The 19973-nt window shown below is 47.2% G+C and overlaps 1 protein-coding gene across 1 annotated transcript in view; it reads right to left on the bottom strand.

Moving 5' to 3' along the window:
- Positions 1–12580, bottom strand: part of LOC144496035 (cadherin-7-like) — a 174268-nt gene extending 161688 nt beyond the window's left edge. Inside the window, exons 1-2 of the mRNA XM_078216988.1 lie at positions 12491–12580; positions 11903–12118 (exon numbers count right to left, since the gene is read on the bottom strand). Coding sequence (XP_078073114.1) covers positions 11903–12118; positions 12491–12580 — 306 coding nt within the window. The remainder of the gene's footprint in view (positions 1–11902; positions 12119–12490) is intronic.
- Between the last annotated feature and the right edge of the window lie 7393 nt (positions 12581–19973).

Here is a 19973-nt window from a genome sequence, read left to right as displayed (position 1 = left end):
AGTGTACCTCTTGGCGGGGGGGGGGGGGGGGTGGATTCTCCCAAGAAATTAGCACAACGGGCCAGGTGATTCTCACGTCGATCGATTCGTGGGGTTCATGTGTGCATTCCTGCCCCGATAGCGTCTCCCAGCACCGGATTTCCAGCAGCATTACATCCGTGTCGGAAATCAACGGGAAGGAGTAAAGACAATTTAAATTGTCATTTTAATATAAGTTAACTGTAATTAGTGGGCCCAGGACTGAAGTCTCCGGGTCCGCGAGCATCTCCCCCGCCGCCGGCCGGTGTGGTTCACTCCAGCGGGGATTACAGTAGCTCCCCACTAAAGGGGACCAGCATCCCGAACCTGCTGGAATAAAGGGGGACAATCAGGGTCCCCCGAGGGTCAGGCAGTGGGGGCCTGTCCCGTGGGCATTAGCACCCTGGCCTGCCAGCCTAGGCACCCTGGCACTGCCCAAGGGGCTAAGTGCCAATGCCCAAGGTGCACTTTGGCACTGCATATGAAGCATGAGGCAGGGCAAAGGTGGCAGGGCCTAGAGGGTAGGGCCTGGTGGGGGTGGGGCCTCGTGGGGAAATCAGTGGAGGTGGGAGGGTCCTGCTGCCACTCTGCATAGGGATCGATGGGGGAAGGAGGGGGGCCAGCGAACGGGGCGGGTTATGGGCAATGTGGGTGGGTAAGCCTGCTGGGGGGGTTGGAACAGTGGGGAGTTTCGGGACTGCAGGGAGGGGTGAAATCCCCGGGGTTGACAATCAAGGTGGGCCAGGAGGGGAGGGCTCGAGGCTGACCCGGACTGGCAGGGGGCCAGCGATTGGGCTTTGGGGGGATTGAGCTGGCCAGCAATCGGAAGGCCGACAGTGCGTGGCTACTGCGCATGCGTCGATCTCAGCGCTAACAGATCGGCACATGCACAGTGGCCCACTCAGCAAATGCTGCCGGCCCCTTCAGTGGGAATAGGGCCCACCCACTGAATTTTAATGATATACACACGAGTACACTCTGTCGTGCACAGAATGTGGGAGATTCTTCCTTGAACTCCCACTAAAAAAAAGTGTGAATTACTCTAGTTTTCGACACTGATAATTTTTTGGGAGAATTCTGGCCCTTGTGTTTTGTGGCCTTTCTTGTTCTGTGTTTTGCATATCAATAAATATGAATTTATTTGAATGGTTACAACAAGACTGATCTCTCTACACTGGTTTGCATATCTTTCCTCACATTGTAGCAAACTGAAAAAGTGCACTCTTAAGAACTGGTATCTAAATTACCCTTCTGGGTTCTGTGATACTCTAATGGGGTTCTTCACCACAACTCCACAAGGTGTTAATAGAGAAGACACTGTAGGGTCAAGTGGAGTGGTTTTGCCTTTCCGTTTCTTGCACCTTATTCAATGCTATGTGGTCCATCCAGTTTAATTCCTTTTTGTAGACTTTGATAAAACTGAGTGGCTTGCTCGGGCATTTCAGAGGACATTAAGAGTCACATCTGGGCCAAACCAGGTGACAATGGCAGATTCCATTTCCTGAAGGGCATTAGTGAATCAAACATCTTTTATGACAATGGCTTCATGGTCACCCTTTGACTAGCTTTTAATTCCAGATTCAGTCACTGAATTTAAATTCCATCAGATTTTGGGATGTGAACCAAGGTCTCCTGAGCATTAACCTGGGCCTCTGGATGACTAATCACTACATTTCTGCCTCCTCTTTCACCAAGCTTCGGGTTCCCTGCACTAATACACCTGATTAATCCCCATTCCCTCTTCTCACAAAATGCACAGTGGTTAGCACCGCTGCCTCACGGCACCAGGGACCTGGGTTCAATTCCAACCATGGGTCACTGTCTGTGTGGAGTTTGCACATTCTCCGTGTCTGCGTGGGTTTCCTCCGGGTGCTCCGGTTCCCTCCCACAGTCCAAAGATGTGCAGGTTAGGTGGATTGGCTGTGTTAAATTAACCCTAGTGTCAGGGTAAAATAAAGTAAAGTAAAGTTTATTTATTAGTCACAAGTAGGCTTACATTAACTCTGCAATGAAGTTACTGTGAAATTCCCCTAGTCGCCACACTCCGGCACCCGTTCAGGTCAATGCATCTAAGCAGCATGTCTTTCAGAATGTGGGAGGAAACCGGAGCGCCCGGAGGAAACCCACGCAGACACGGGGAGAATGTGCAAACTCCACACAGCTAGTGGCCCAAGCTGGGAATTGAACTCGGGTCCCTGGCGCTGTGAGGCAGCAGTGCTAACCCACTGTACCACCGTGCCACCCCGTAATCCCTGCAGGGGATTAGCAGGGTAAATATGAGGGGTTACAGGAATAGGGCCTGGGTGGGACTCGATGGGCCAAATGGCCTCCTTCTGTGCTGTCGGGATTCTGGTTGAAGAATAAAATATTTTATCAAAATTAATTAGCGGGTTAACTGGGGGTGGCTTGAAAAATGTTCTTGTCAATAATGAGCCACTTGCAAGAAATATGAGGTCGACTAACGGTACGCTGCAACAGAAGAATCCATTTTAAGGCTTCCAGTCCTTCTCGTTGGTAATTCTGATTCTCCGCCATTCCTTTCTCTGGAGCATTATTATCACAGATCACAAGAGAATAGATTCTGTCTTGTTTAAATGAATTTGCTTCTGTGGTTTAAGGCTTCTGGTAATGACTTTTAAATGATTGTGGGCTTCGATATGCTTTCACCTCTGTAATTCTTTGAGAATGAAGCAGAAAGCTATCAGTTTAATCACGTCTCACCTTGTAAACTGTTCATCGGAGACATGAACTCTTTTCCCTCAGACTACTTAGGGGTTTCCTTGTGTTTGGGGCTGCGTTTGATGAAGCGGCGTGACTAATTTATCTCAATGCTGAATTGTCAGCAGACTTGTTGCTCGAAGGGGGGCTGGGGGAGGGTGGGGGCTATCCCATCTTGGTTCGCCTTGTGAAAGGAGCCATCCTGCTCCCCTGCCGGTGGTCCCGCTTGCTCCAATTTGTTCCGCTAATCACCAACAGATGCCAAGTGCGAAAGGAGCTTGACCCCAGTGAATAGCTCCCCAAAGCTGACCCTCCCTTCAGTCTGTCCAAAGCCAACTTCTTTTCTCCTCAGCCACTGTGCCAAGCGACTCTACAGTCTACAGATTGTCCTGCAAGTGGCAGGGGGTGAAACACATTTGACTCTTCTGAAGTCTTGCTTTTCCAAAGAAGATACAAATGGAAAGGGACAAAAAGAAGTCCATCTTTAAATTGTCTTGTCAAGAAACATCTGCTGACTGTGAGTTATGTTTTGTTGTGAACCCTTCGCTTCCTGGGAGAGAACCCACTCTTTTCCAAAATCACAGTCCTCAACCAAAATGACAGGCCTCAACAAAATGACAGGCCTCAACAAAAATCCTCAGGCCTCAACAAAATCATAGGCCTCAACAAAATCACAGGCCTCAATAAAAATCACAGGCCTCAATAAAAATCACAGGCCTCAATAAAAATCACAGGCCTCAACAAAATCATAGGCCTCAACAAAATCACAGGCCTCAACAAAATCACAGGCCTCAATAAAAATCACAAGCCTCAACAAAACCACAGGCCTCAACAAAACCACAGGCCTCAATAAAATGACAGGCCTCAACAAATATCACAGGCCTCAACAAAATCACAGGCCTCAACAAAATCACAGGCCTCAATAAAAATCACAGGCCTCAACAAAATCACAGGCCTCAACAAAATCACAGGCCTCAACAAAACCACAGGCCTCAATAAAAATCACAATCCTCCACAAAAATCACAGACTTCAATCGCAATCACAGGCTTCAACAAAAATCACTGGCTTCAATAATAATCACAGGCCTCAATAATAATCTCAGGCCTTAACAAAAATCACAGACCTCAATGTGCGGGAGGGGGCGGGGCAGTGGATTTTGATTTGATTTGATTTATTATTGTCACGTATTGGGATACAATGAAAAGTATTGTTTCTTGCGTGCTATACAGCCAAAGCATACCGTTCATAGAGAAGGAAAGGACAGAGCGCAGAATGTAGTGTTACAGTCATTGTTAGGGTGTGGAGAAAGATCAGTTTAATATAAGGTAGGACCATTCAAAAGTCTGACAGCAGCAGGGAAGAAGCTGTTCTTGAGTAGGTTGGTACGTGACCTCAGACTTTTGTATCTTTTTCTCGATGGAAGAAGGTGGAAGAGAGAATGTCCGGGGTGTGTGGGGTCCTTAATTATGCTGGCTGCTTTGCCGAGGCAGCGGGAAGTGTAGACAGTGTCAATGGATGGGAGGCTGATTTGCGTGATGGACTGGGCTTCATTCACAACCCTGACCTTGTTGGTCTTGGCCTGGCAACTACTGAAGCTACTTGTCACAGTAAAGGCATGGAGTATTGGGAAATGATGTGTACAGAATCCCAAGACCAGCTGAGGCTGGTCTTTAATGAAACAATCTTCTGACCCTGAGCTCCTTCACCGTTGACTGAAGCTGCAGATGAACGCCTCTGCTGTGTCTTATTAAGTTTGAGGCACCCAGCGATTTATCCTGTAAGGCCAATACTTTTTGTTAAAGATCTTTGTTTTATGAGCTGTCCTCAGCTGTGGTTAAGTTCTCAGCTGTGCTTTGGGTCTGTTATTGGCAGAGAAGGGGAAATACAGCAAAGGCGTTGCATAACTTATTCAAAGAGCAAGAATAATTAAGGGGAGAAAGTGGCATACTGGCAATGTCACCCAGAAAACCAGACTGGCGACACAGATTCAAATCCCACCATGCCAACTCGTGGAATTCAAATACAATTCATTTATAAGATTTGATTAATTTTCAAAGAATCTGGACTTGAAAGCTCGTCTCAGTAATGATGACATTGACACCAACATCACTTGTTGTAAAAGCATAGAATCATAGAATCCTACAGTGCAGATGGAGACCATTCGGCCCATCGAGTCTGCACTGACCACAATCCCAAAACCCCATAACCCCATCTAAATAAAACCCATCCAGTTCACTAATATCCCTACGGAAGGAATTCTGCCATCCTTATCTGATCTGGCCTACACGTTATTCCAGACCCACAGCAATATGGTTGACTCTTTAATGCCCTCCGAAAATAAGTGAGCAAGCTACTCAACACAGTAGCCAACATCCCAGAAGTTACCATTGACCAGAAATTGAACTGGACTACCCACATAAATACTGTGGCTAAAATAGCAGGTCAGAGGCTGGGAATCCTGCGGTGAGTAACTCACCTCCCAACTCCGCAAAAGTCTGTCCACCATCTACAAGGCCCAGATCAGGAGTGTAATGGAATACTCTTCACTTCCCTGGATGAGTGCAGCTCCAACAGTTTTCAAGAAGCTCGACACCATCCAAGACAAAGCAACCCACTTGATTGGCACCCCATCCACAAACATTCACTCCCTCCACCACTGAAGCATAGTGGCAGCTATGTGCCCCATCTACAAGATGCACTGCAGGAACTCATGATGTGGAGTTGCCGGCTTTGGACTGGGGTAGCACAATAAGTAATCACACAACTTGAGATTAAAGTCCAACAGGTTTATTTGGTAGCATGAGCTTTCGGAGCGCCGCTCCTTCATCAGGTGAGTGCCTGCACTCACCTGATGAAGGAGCGATGCTCCGAAAGCTCGTGCTACCAAATAAACCTGTTGGATTTTAACCTGGTGTTGTGAGACTACTTACTCTGCAGGAACTCAACAAGACTCCTTTGGTAGCACCTTCCAAACCCACGCCCACTCCCATCTAGAAGGGCAAGAGCAGTAAATACCTGAGAACACCACCCTCCAACTCACTCCTCACTCTGACTTGCAAACATATCACTGTTCCTTCACTGTCGCTGGGTCAAAATCCTGGAACTCCCTCCCTAACAGCACTGAGTGTGCCTATACCACACGGACTGCAGCAATTCAAGAAGGCAGCTCACCACCACCTTCTCATGGACAACTAGGGGTGGACAATAAATGCTGGCTTAGCCAGCGAGATCCACATAATGTGAATGGATGAAAAGGAAGAGCGGTTCCTTCAGGAAGTGGAATGTGTTTTTTATTTAACAGCCTACATTGGGAAAGCCACGGGAAACCACATTGGAGTGTTCAATTGCAAAGCGCTTGATTGTGAGAGTCTGTTTATTATTGATGCTCACTGTATTTGATTCATTAAGCCTGGGAGTAACTCAGAAAAAATATGTAAATAAACTGTATCACAGTTCCATCACTGTCGCTGGGTGGAACTCCCTCCCTAACAGCATTTTGCGTGTACCTACAACACATAAACTGCAGAGGTTGAACTCATCACCACCTCAGATCGGTCGGAGACTTGGGCAGAGAAATGACAGATGGCGGTTAATCCGGACAAATGTGAGGTAATGCATTTTGGAAGGTCCAATGCATGTAGGAATTCTCCAGTAAATGGTAGAACCCTTAGGAGTATTCACAGGCAGAGAAATATGGGTGTACCTGTCCACCGATCACTGAAAGTGGCAACGCTGGTGGATAAGGTAATCAAGAAAGCATATGGCACGATTGCCTTCATCGGTCAGGGCATTGAGTATAAAAATTGTCAGGTCATGCTGCAGTTGTACAGAACCTTAGTTAGGCCTCATTTGGAATATTGTGTACAATTCTGGCCACCACACTACCAGAAGGATGTGGATGCTTTGGAGAGGGTAGAGAAGGGGTTTACTAGAATATTGCCTGGTTTGGAGGGTATAAGCTATGAGGAGAGGTTGAATAAACTCAGTTTGTTTTCACTGGAATGACAGAGGTTGAGGGGCGACCAGATAGAGGTTTACAAGATGCCACACGGTAGCACAGTGGTTAGCACTGCTGCCTCACAGCGCCAAGGACCCGGGTTTGATTCCCAGCTTGGGTCACTGTCTGTGTGGAGTTTGCATGTTCTCCCCGTGTCTGCGTGGGTTTCCTCCGGGTGCTCCGGTTTCCTCCCACATTCTGAAAGACGTGCTAGTTAGGTGCATTGACCCAAATAGGCGCCGGACTGTGGCGACGAGGGGAATTTCACAGTAACTTCATCGCAGTGTTAATGCAAGCGTTACTTGTGACGAATAAATAAACTTTCAGATAATGAGTGGCATGGACAGAGTGGATAGTCAGATGTGCTTTCCTCGGGTAGAAAAGCCAAGTACGAGGGGACATAGGTTTAAGGTGCGTGGGGAAAGTTTAGAGGAGATGTGCGAGGCAAGTTTTTTTACACAGAGGGTGGTGAATGTCTGGAACGCGCTGCCCGGGGAGGTGGTGGGAGCAGGTCTGATAACAGCATTTAAGGGGCAACTGGATGAATGCATGAATAGGATGGGAATGGAAGGATACGGACTCCGTAAGTGCATACGGTTTTAGTTTAGGCAGGCATCATGATTGGTGCAGGCTTGGAAGGCCGAAGGGCCTGTTCCTACGCTGTACTGTTCTTTGTTCTTTGTTCTCAAAGGCAATCAGCAATGGGTAATAAATGCTCACATCGCCAGTGACCCTCACGTCCCAGAAACATATAAATAGTCAAGTGAAATTTATATGAAGTGTCTTAAATGAGAAAAGCAAGGTGGAGAGGCAGAAATGTTAAATATGAAAATTCTGAACCTGAGGTAGTTGAAGGCATCGCTGCCAGAGTAGAACGATTAAACTCGGGGAAGCTCAAAGGTCAGATTAGGTGAGTGCAGCTTCCTCAGAGAGCTGTAGGGTTGCAGGAGATCAGAGAGATCGGGAGGCAATGACCGAGATTGAGAGGGACAAGTTCATGGAGCCATTTGAAAGCAAAAATCAGAACGTTAAGTGTTGCCTGATGAGGAGCCGGTGTAGGACAGCAAGCACAGGGTGGCACGGTGGCACAGTGGTTAGCACCGCTGCCTCACAGTGCCAGGAATCCAGATTCGATTCCTGGCTTGGGGTCACTGTCTGTGTGGAGCTTGCACGTTCTCCCCGTGTCTGCGTGGGTTTCCTCCGGATGCTCCGGTTTCCTCCCAAAGTCCAAAGAAGTGTGGGTTAGGCCGATTGGCCTCGGCATCACAAGGGCCCATGTAAATACTTCTTCAATGTATGAGGCCTGCCAGGAATGTGTAGGAATGGTCAGGTCCAGAGGTAAGCATTGTATGAGTGAGAGTTTCAACAGCAGACAAGCTGAGACAGACAAATCTGTGGAAATACAGCGAGGAAGAGTGCTGTTGTCATGATAATTCAATGGGTAATAAAAACAATAGTTCCACCTGGTTGAGTTGGACTCATTTAATTTACTTCCAAATGTTTGTGACTGCTGTGGGCCTCATGCATTTAAATTGCTAGTTTGATGTAGCCTGCTTACATCTGAAGGAGAACACACACACACACTGGGGAGGATTGTACAGATGTGACAGGAGTCTCACCTGGAGAGACAGTGAAAAACCTGTCTTCCCTCCGTCTGGGAAGGCCAACTTTGTACTACATGTCAATCAGGCATCTGAGAGGCCGGCTGCAGGCATTTCCCAGAGATCAAGGTCCCTAGGCATTTGTTTTGAAAAAGGGGGATGTTTGGGTTTTGAACCAACCCATTTGACGCTCAGTAGCAGCAGTGTGTACTAACTAAAAGATGCACTGCAGCAATTCACCAAAGATCCTTAGACAGCACCTTCCAAACCCATGACCACCTCCATCTAGAAGGACAAGGGTAGCAGATACATGGGAACACCATAAGTTCCCCTCCAAGCCACTCATCATCCTGACTTGGAAATATGTCGCCGTTCCTTCGCAGTCGCTGGGTCAAAATCCTGGAATTCCCTCCCTAACGATATCGTGGATCAACCCACAGCACGTGGACTGCAGCGATTCAAGAAGGCAGCTCACTACCACCTTCTCAAGGGCAACTAGGGATGGGCAATAAATGCTGGCCAGCCAGCGATGCCCATGTCCCACGAATGAAGTAAAAAAAAACTTTAAAAGCATCTTTGGTTTTCTGTGTTCAGCCTTGAGGCTGCTGCTGGAAGCAGACATCTTAGGATCAGTTCAATAAAGCCTCTCACAGAAACAGGCACTGAAGAAGAATGCTGTCCTTGTACATCACACACTGAGAATGGAGGTCCCACCTACCAAGTATTGTCAGCCAATCACAGGCCAGCAGCTCTTATGCTCAGCAGTGCCACCAGGGAGGCAGTGACTGCTGTGGGAAAAACACTCGGATTGGTATTAGAATCTTGAGACAGAATTCTCCGGCATTTCAAGCCTGGCTACAGGCAAGGATGGAGAGCTTGGTGCTAGCGTGAAAGGCTGGAGAATTCCGGCCATGGATTCAGTAATGGTGGAAGGGGTTAGAGTCATAGAGGTTTACAGCATGGAAACAGGCCCTTCAGCCCAACTTGTCCATGCCGCCTTTTTTTTTAAAAACCCTTAAGCTCATCACAATTGCCCGCATTTAGCCCATATCCCTCTATACCCATCGTACCCATGTAACTATCTAAATGCTTTTTAAAAGACAAGATTGTATCCGCCTCTACTACTACCTCTGGCAGTTTGTTCCAGACACTCATCACCCTCTGTGTGAAAACATTGCCCCTCTGGACACTTTTGTATCTTTCCCCTCTCACCTTAAACCTACGCCCTCTAGTTTAGACTCCCCTACCTTTGGGAAAAGATAATGACTGTCTATCTAATCTATGCCCCTCATTATTTTATAGACCTCTATAAAATCACCTCTCAGCCTCCTACCCTCCAAAGAAAAAAGTCCCAGTCTATCCAATCTCTCTTTAGAACTCAATCCATCAAGTCCCGGGAGCATCCTAGTAAATCTTTTCTGCACTCTTTCTAGTTTAATAATAAACTAGAAATCCTTGCTATAATAGAGTGACCAGAACTGTACACACTATTCCAAGTGTGGCCTTACCAATGTCTTATACAACTTCAACAAGACTTTCCAACTCCTGTATTCAATGTTCTGACCGATGAAACCAAGCATGCCGAATGCCTTCTTCACCACTCTGTCCACCTGTGACTCCACTTTCAAGGAGCTATGAACATGTACCCCTCGATCTCTTTGTTCTGTAACTCTCCCCAATGCCCTACCATTAACAGAGTAAGTCCTGCCCTGGTTCAATCTACCAAAATGCATCATTGGCGGGATATGCTTCACGATTGAAGTGTTGTAAGGCCAATCGCTAGCAATGGCAGGGGTTACGCAGCTCTCAGCAGCTTCTATCCTTCCCAGTTCCCTGAGTCCCTTTGAACAAGAGACCCTCCCCACCCCCCCCCCCCCCCCCCATTCCTTGGAAAACCAGGTTTTGCAGACCAGGCTCCATTTGTAGGGACAGGCTCACCATTCAGTGGTTTAATACCAGAAGCAGTGGGAGGAATCCTTCAGTTCGGGAGGCGATGGCCCAGTGATACTATTGCCAGCTATTAATCCAGAAACTCAGCTCATATTCTGGGGACCTGGGTTCGAATCCTGCCATGACATTTGATGGAATTTAACTTCAATAAAAAATATCTGGAAATTAGAATCTGCTGATGACCATTGTCAAATGTTGGAAAAACCCAACTGGTTCACTAATGTCCTTTAGGGAAGGAAATCTGCCGTCCTTACCCGGTCTGGCCTACATGTGACTCCAGGGCCACAGCAATGTAGTTGACTCTCAACTGCCCTCTGAAATGTCCTGGCAAGCCACTCAGGGTCAAGGGCAATTAGGGATGGGCCAGACAGTGACACACACATCACATGGAAGAATATAAAATGATAATTGCCTACTTAAGAGCCGCAATTGGCAGTAGCCTAAGAAGGGAATCCATGGGCCTACCTGCCATGGACTTAACCAGGGTGGAGGCAGGAACATGGTAGGGTCCCCACCTGCCATCCTCCTGCCTGATTAAACACCTTCCCTACCTCCAAACTTATAACGGGGGTGGTGCGGCTTTCAAATGGGCCCCGCATTGAAAGTATCGCATGCCCTTCAACTTGGATAATCTGATCTGATTATTTCTCTTTCTGAATGGATTGGCTTGAATTTGAAGGACGTTTATTATTATAGATGTGGGGGGGGGGGGGGTGCGGGGGCGGGGGCGGGGGGGCTTTCTTTCACCAATGTAGCCTAGCACCAGTTTAATAGCCATTAAATAACACCCCTGGTATTCTATCTCTCACTCTATTTGATTAGACCCCCAAATTGTTTATTAATTCATTCATGGGACATTAGCGTCGCTGACTGGCCAGCATTTATTACCCATCCCTAGTTGCTCTTATTCGGACGGCAGTTGAGAGTCAACCACATTGCTGTGGTTCTGGAGTCACATGTAGGCCAGGCCAGGTAAGAACAGTAGATTTCCTTCCCCAGAGGACATTAGTGAACCAGATGGGTTTTTCCAACATTTGACAATGGTCTACAGAGCTTTGAGATAACTGCGTTCCAATTCTGGCCTTCCGCACAACCTCAATTTTAATCACTCCACCACTGACAGCCGCCAAGCTCTGAACCTCTTTCCCTCACCCTCACTGCCTTCCGACCTTCTACTTTAAGACCTTTCCTCAGAACCTATTCCTTTGATCAAGCCTTCGGTCCCCTGCCCGGAGACCGCCTAAGGTGTTCTCAGTGTCAAACCTTGTTTAATAATGCTCCAGTGAAACTTTGAGGTAAGGTGCATTTAAATGCAAATGGTGTGTGTTGGTGTGTGTGAGAGAACGGCTCTTGAACAAGTCAGTGCATCCGCCATATTTGGTGCTACGCCAAAAATGAGTGAGTGTAGGCCAAAAGGCAGCCTCATAGTTTCCAGAAGATTTCTTCAGACCCGATTGGCCAGCCTCCTGGCACCAGCACTGAAATTCAAATGCCAGCGAACAATGGGAACTTTATTTTTATTTTTCCCCACTTCTGTTGCAACCTTTTGGAGTCGGAACTCAATTAGCCCTGGTTTTCCACAGCACAATAAGTCAAATGTCACGTTCTTCCCCTGACCGCATCTAGAAGCATTTCCGTGACCGTTTGACTGGCCGACAATCCGGCCTTTTCAAACAGCTGGCAAGACCGTGGGGTCGGCAGTTTGTGTCGATTAACTTGAAAGCCACGTTGTTCGCTGTTTGAAGTCCCCCTTAAAAGGGGAGCGGTATCAGATGCAATGGAAGAAAAGCAGTCTGTCACATCTACATCTGTGATGACTGGGGATAAAGCATTCTGTAATAACCATGAGAGCTTTAGCTTCAGATTAATGCTGTGGGAACGGACAGCAGTGAAGTTGGAATCTAAAGTAAAGTTTATTTATTCGTGTCACAAGTAGGCTTATATTAACACTGCAATGAAGTTACTGTAAAAATCCCCTAGTCACCACACTCCGGCACCTGTTCGGGTACACCGAGGGAGAATTTAGCATGGCCAATGCACCCTAACCAGCACGTCTTTCAGATTGTGGGAGCAAACCTGAGCACCCGGAGGAAACCCACGCAGACACGGGAAGAACGTGCAAACTCCACACAGGCAGTGACCCAAGCCGGGAATCGAATCCGGCTTCCTGGCGCTGTGAGGCAGCAGTGCTATCCATTGTGCCACCGTGCTGCCCGGAGTCTCAGCCTGTAGCTCACGGATACAAACGACTGCCTTCTGGACAAAAATCTCTCGGCTTCTTGTGATGTTGCTCATGTCGGAACTTGACGCATTTCTGAAGCTCCTACAGACCGTCGACCATGCGTAGCGCAAATACAATTATGCACAAGAACACCGGCACTCAAAATCCATGCATAATTCTTCGATGTGATAGATCAAACGTAGCCAGTGGAATCGTTAATTTGTACAGTGATCTATGCGTACGGCAGCAACATATACGCTGGAGCTGTTAAGACATTAAAATTAATTTCCATTACGTTGTGTGTAGTACATTTTTAAAACCTGCCCGAATAATAAAAAAAAAATAGCGAGCCTTGTCAGTAAGAATGAGGAGCCTGTAATGAGAGATGTTAATCCCACTTTCCACTTAACCTTCTGAAGACTGTGGTGTTGTTTAACGCTGAAATGGGAATACAAAACAGCGCGGTTTCAATTAGTTCAGACTCTCGAGGGTTCAGCCTCACTCTTCATCTGTGCTAATGTATTTGCCCCTCTGCACTCCCAGAGGATCCTTTAAAATCCTTTCGGTCAGAGGTTTTGATCACTGGAATGGGGCAGGAAGGTTGCAGAGACCTTCCATTCTTCAAAGAGATGCAGCAATGGTCTGAACCAGGACAGTTTTGTTCCAACTATAAATTTGCAGCTGCTATTAGGGTGTTAGAGTGGGACGAGCAAGTGGGAGCTCATGTGGAGTGTAAATGACAGCATTGATTCAGTGGGCTGAATGGCCTGTTTCTGTGCTGTAAATTCTATATTGATTTGGTACGTGGGGAGGCAGTGGTGTGGTGGTTTTGTCACTGGACTAATATTCCAGAGACCCGGGCTAATCCTCTGAGAACCTGGGTTCAAATCCCAGCACGGCAGGCAGTGAAATTGGAATGTAATAAAAATCTGGGAAATTACTGGAGAAGATTCTGAAGGAGAGAATCTATCTCTATTTTGAAAGGCAAGGTTTGATCAGGGTTCGTGAGCATGGTTTCGTCAGAGGAAGGTCATGCCTAGCAAATTTGATTGAATTTTTTGAGCATGTAAGTGTGTGGATGAGGGTAGTGCGATTAGAACAAAGAACAAAGAACAGTACAGCACAGGAAACAGGCCCTTTGGCCCTCCAAGCCTGTGCCGCTCCTTGGCCCAACTAGAGCAATCGTTTGTATCCCTCCATTCCCAGGCTGCTCATGTGACTGTCCAAGTAAGTCTTAAACGATGTCAGCATGTCTGCCTCCACCACCCTACTTGGCAGCGCATTCCAGGCCCCCACCACCCTCTGTGTAAAAAACATCCCTCTGATGTCTGAGTTATACTTCGTCCCTCTCACCTTGAGCCCGTGACCCCGCGTGATCGTCACTTCTGCTCTGGGAAAAAGCTTCCCACTGTTCACCCTATCTATCCCCTTCATAATCTTGTACACCTCTATTAGATCTCCCCTCATTCTCTGTCTTTCCAGGGAGAACAAGCCCAGTTTACCCAATCTCTCCTCATAGCTAAGACCCCGATTGATGTGGTTTACATGGATTTCTGCAAAGCCTTAGACAAAGTCCTACATGGGAGACTTATTCAGAAGGCAAATGCACAGGGGATACAGGGTGATAATTGGCTTGGCGGCAGGAGACAGAGGGTGGTGATAGATGGCTGCTTTAATGACTGGAGGCCAGTGACCAGTGGCATATCACATGATCTGTTCTGGGCCCCTTATTGTTCGTCATTTATATAAATGACATAGATGAGTATGTGGGGGTAGGATTAGTAAGTTTGCCGAATACACAAAGATTGGCTGGGTAGTTAACAGTGAGGTTAATTGTCTTGGGTTACAGGAAGATATAGACGGGATGGTAGTGGTTAACCACAACAGATAATAGATAACAGATAACAATGGTTTTTGTTCTTGTTTGATTGATGGTGCATCAATGGTCAAATGGGTGGATAAGTGGCTGGTAGATGGTGTTCTCATGTGAGATGATGGCATCCGTGTGCCATCATCTCACGTGAGAACACCATCTACCAGGTACACGGTACCTACTCTTGCAACTCGGCCAACATTGTCTACCTGATACGCTACAGGAAAGGATGTCCCGAGGCACGGTACATTGGGGAAACCATGCAGACGCTATGACAACGGATGATTGAACACCGCTTGACAATCACCAGGCAAGACTGTTCTCTTCCTGTGGGGGAGCACTTCAGCGGTCACGGGCATTCGGCCTCTGATCTTCAGGTAAGCGTTCTCCAAGGCGGCCTTCACGACACATGACAACGCAGAGTCGTTGAGCAGAAACTGATAGCCAAGTTCCGCACACATGAGGACGGCCTAAACCGGGATCTTCGGTTCATGCCACACTATCGGTAACCCCCACAGCTTGCCTCCTGGACTTGCAGAATCTTACTGGCTGTCCTGTCTGGAGACAATACACATTTCTTTAACCTGTGCCTAATGCTCCCTCCACTCACATTGTCTGTATCTTTAAGACTTGATTAGCTGTAAAGATTCGCATTCTAATCAGTATTCTGTAACTTGATTTTGTGTCTCTGTGTGCCTTGTTTGAGAGCAGATATCCACTCCATCTGACGAAGGAACAGGGCTCCGAAAACTAATGGCATTTGCTATCAAACAAACCTGTTGGACTTTAACCTGGTGTTGTTAAAACTCTTACTGTGTTTACCCCAGTCCAACGCCGGCATCTCCACATCATAGATTACAAAAGCGGATGGAGTTGTATAGATCTTTGGTGAGGCCACAGCTGGAGTACTGCGTGCAGTTCTGGTCGCCACATGATAGGAAGGATGTGATTGCACTGGAGGGGGTGCAGAGGAGATTCACCAGGATGCTGCCTGGGATGGAACATTTAAGTTATAAAGGGAGGTTGGATAGGCTTGGGTTGTTTTCTCTGGAGCAGAGAAGATGGAGGGGTGACCTGATTGAGGTGTTCAAGCTTGAGCGGCATGGACAGGATGGATAGGGAGCAGCTGTTCCCCTTCGTTGAAGGGTCAGTTACGAGGGGACACAAGTTAAAAGTGAGGGGTGGGAGGTTTAGGGGGGATTTGGAGGGTAGTGACGGTCTGGAATGTGCTGCCTGGGAGGATGGTGGAGGCGAGATGCCTCACATCCTTTAAAAAGTACCTGGATGAGTACTTGGCACGCCATAACATTCAAGGCTATGGGCCAAGTGCTGGCAAGTGGGATTAGGTGGGCAGGTCAGGGCCTTTCATGCATCGGTGCGGACTCGATGGGCCAATTGGCCTCTTCTTCACGGTAGCATTCTGTGATTCTGAAAAGTCTAATGGTGACCACAAAACCATTGCCGATTGACTTAAAATCCATTTTGTTCACTTCAGGAAAGGAAATCTGCCATCCTTTCCTGGTCTGGCCTACATGTGACTCCAGATCCACAGCAATGTGGTTGACTCTTAAATGTCCACAGGGATGGCCTCAGTCGAAGGCAATTAGGGAAGGGCTGCTGGTCCAGCTAGCAACACCCACATCCCGTGCATGAATAAAAGTTGGTGAGAGTCGTAGCTAACAGGCCAAATTTCCTTAGCTTCCTGAGAAAGTAGAGGCGTTGGTGGCTTTCTTAACTATAGTGTCGGCATGGGGGGTCCAGGACAGGCTGTTGGTGATCTGGACATCTAAAAACTTGTGAGTGGAGACAGAAGTTGTGGACATGATTCTCAATGAATACTTTGCACTTGCTTTCACAAATGAGCAGCAGATATTGTGATTAAGTCAGAGGAATGTGAAATGTCGGATGGGATAGACATTGTGAGGGAGCAAATATTAAGATATTTTGCATTCCTTGAAGATGGATAGACCACCAGGCCCATATTAAATGTACCAGAGGCTCTGAAGGGAAGAAATAGTCGAGACACTGACCATCATTTCCCAGTGCCCTCGGGTGACAAGGCATGGTGCCAGCAGACTGGAAGATTGCTCGTGTGGCACCATTGTTTAAGGAGGGGGAGGAGAAAAGCCCAGCTAAGTATAGGCCCATTAGCCTAACCTTGGGAGTAGGCAAATCGAGGATCCTGAGAGTCAGGCCAGAATTTTCCAGCTCTTCAGGACATTCCAGTCCTGCCAATATGAACAGAGATGTCAATGGCTCATTGCCAAGCCATGGGTTTCCCTGTGGTGGGGAGGGGGCCGGAGGGGTTGGGGGGGGGGGTGGAGGGGGGGGTGGAGGAAGGTGCGGTGCAGGGTTGGGGCTGGAAAGTTCTGGCCAGAGGAAAAATAAATCATTATTTTGAGAGGCTCGAGATTAAGCAAGGACAGGTCAGCATGTATTTGTTAAGTGAAGTGTCAACCAGGGGGGGAGCGCCAGGGATGGTCTCTCTGGAGAACTCCAAGGGAGGGAGTGGGGTGGTGTGATTCACATGTCTATCGGAGTTGCCCCAGTGCATGTGCGGGTGGGTGGGGGGTTGTGCAGGAAATATTCATTTCAGCATAGATTGGGAACCAGCATTGCTGGCTCTATCAGCCACCCAATGCCCCCCCTCCAACATGATGGTGGAGACCACGCCCTCAGATTTCTGTGCATAGAATGCCAGGGAATCTATTGAGAAAACTCAGCCCTCCAGCTGGAGAGCTGCACCCCTGTTTTCCCACCTCAGTCAGCACTCTGCACAGAGGAGAAAGTTCCAGTCTAAATGCCTCTAATCCCAGTTCATCAAAGAACAAAGAAAATTACAGCACAGGAACAGGCCCTTCGGCCCTCCAAGCCTGCACCAACTATGCTGCCCATCTGAACTAAAAACCCCGACCCTTCCGGGGACCATATCCCTCTATTCCCATCCTATTCATGTCTTTGGCAAAACACCCCTTAAAAGTCACTATCGTATCTGCTTCCACTAGCCCCCCCGGCAGCGAGTTCCAGGCACCCACTACCCTCTGTGTAAAAAACTTGCCTCGTACATCTCCTTTAAACCTTGACCCTCGCACTTTAAACCTGTGCCCCCGAGTAATTGACTCTTCCACCCTGGGATAAAGCTGCGTTATTATTATGGTGCATCCAAATCTATTCGGTGTTTCTGGACCCCATATCCAGGAAGTTCAGGCCTGGACAAGTGCTGGATTTGGAGATTTTATGGATCTTAGGCCTAGCATTTACTTATAATACATAGGATGAAGTATGAAGAATTAAATGGTTTAGCGCAAATTGTTACCCAGGGCCCGGGTTCAAATTCTAATAATAACCATGAAACCACCATCAATGGTCATAAAAACCCATCATCATCAATGTGCTTGAGGGAAGGAAATCTGCAAGTGCTTTTAAATGCCCCTCAAAATGGCCGAACAAGCCACTCAGTTCAAGGGCAATTAGGGATGGGCAACTTTTTCTCAATTTGTTCTTGGGATGTGAGTGTTGCCCGCTGGGCCAGCATTTATTACTCATCCCTGGGGGCATTTAAGAGTCAACCACATTGCTGTGGGTCTGGAGTCACATGTAGGCCAGACCGGGTAAGGACGGCAGATTTCCTTCCCATAAGGGCATCAGTGAACTAGATGGGTTTTTACAACAATTGACAATGGTTTCATGGGCATCATTAGACTTTATATTCCAGATCTTTATTGAATTCAAATTTCACCATCTACCATGGTGGGATTCGAGCCGGGGTCTCCAGAGCTTTAACCTGGGTCTCTGCATTAATAGTCCAGCAACAGTGCCATTACACTACTGTCTCCACAAGCTGTAGGATCCATTCATTCCTCCAAATAGACCATAGGTAATTGGTACGATTTTAAGACTTCTTTATTGAGCATCATTTAAAATTAGCATTAACAGAAAGCGAAGTAAGGATTACTTGAGAGAGAGAGAGGAAGAGTTGGGGACAGAGTTCGCAGCCAGACCCAAAAATCTTGCAGCATTTGACTGAACAGTAACTGAAAAACAAATAGTTGTTACTAACAATGTAAGAGTTTTGTTATCTTTTGTTATTAAAATACTGGGTACAAGCAGTCTCCAACTTTCAAAAACAACTCATAGCTGTGTGACCATGAAATCTTCTGTTTGTACTTACAAATGTAGTCAATTTTTTAAGCTCAAAACCCAGAATTCCAAGCTAAGTTTTAAAATGTGGCCAAGTTAGCGTTAAAGCGTAGCACTATCAGTTACATTTGGCAGAAATACCTTAGAATAAAGCCTTTTAACTAAAGCAAACCACACAGAGGATCCCACAGCAACAATTGTTGGCCTTGCCAGCAACGTCCACATAGAACATAGAACATAGAACATAGAACATAGAACATAGAACAGTACAGCACAGAACAGGCCCTTCGGCCCACGATGTTGTGCCGACCTTCATCTGAAACCAAGATCAAGCTATCCCACTCCCTACCATCCTGGTGTGCTCCATGTGCCTATCCAATAACCGCTTAAATGTTCCTAAAGTGTCTGACTCCACTATCACTGCAGGCAGTCCATTCCACACCCCAACCACTCTCTGCGTGAAGAACCTACCTCTGATATCCTTCCTATATCTCCCACCACGAACCCTATAGTTATGCCCCCTTGTAATAGCTCCATCCACCCGAGGAAATAGTCTTTGAACGTTCACTCGATCTATCCCCTTCATCATTTTATAAACCTCTATTAAGTCTCCCCTCAGCCTCCTCCGCTCCAGAGAGAACAGCCCCAGCTCCCTCAACCTTTCCTCATAAGACCGACACTCCAAACCAGGCAGCATCCTGGTAAATCTCCTCTGCACTCTCTCCAGCGCTTCCACATCCTTCTTATAGTGAGGTGACCAGAACTGCACGCAATATTCCAAATGCGGTCTCACCAAGGTCCTGTACAGTTGCAGCATAACCCCACGGCTCTTAAACTCCAACCCCCTGTTAATAAAAGCTAACACACTATATGCCTTCTTCACAGCTCTATCCACTTGAGTGGCAACCTTTAGAGATCTGTGGATATGGACCCCAAGAAAGGATATGGACATCCCATGAAAGAATTAAAAAATAAATCTGGTTATTGTCATGTTGCAGTTCAATGTTGAAGTTCACCATTAAAAGCAGAGCTTTCATACAGGAACATCAATACAGTTGAGCCTAACCTTCACCGTGAGTCTGATTCAGTTAAACTGATGGAAAATAATGCATAAAAGAAATCTGGCCTAATATACATTTGCATCCTGTGCTATAATATCTACAGCCAGTCATAGAATCATAGAAACCCTACAGTGCAGAAGGAGGCCATTCGGCCCATCGAGTCTGCACCGACCACAATCCCACCCAGGCCCTACCCCCACATATTTACCCGCTAATCCCACTAACCTACGCATCTCAGGACTCTAAGGGGCAATTTTTAACCTGGCCAATCAACCTAACCCGCACACCTTTGGACTGTGGGAGGAAACCGGAGCACCCGGAGGAAACCCAGGAAAGTCAGAATAGCAATTAGCAATTTGCATCATCTGAACTAATATTGTGAGTTGAATCATT

The sequence above is a fragment of the Mustelus asterias genome, chromosome 7 (genome assembly GCF_964213995.1).
Source record: "Mustelus asterias chromosome 7, sMusAst1.hap1.1, whole genome shotgun sequence".
In the NCBI taxonomy this organism is placed as follows: domain Eukaryota; kingdom Metazoa; phylum Chordata; class Chondrichthyes; order Carcharhiniformes; family Triakidae; genus Mustelus; species Mustelus asterias.
The sequence above is the reverse complement of the archived record's forward strand: the minus strand, read 5'-3'. Positions and strand labels throughout refer to the sequence as shown.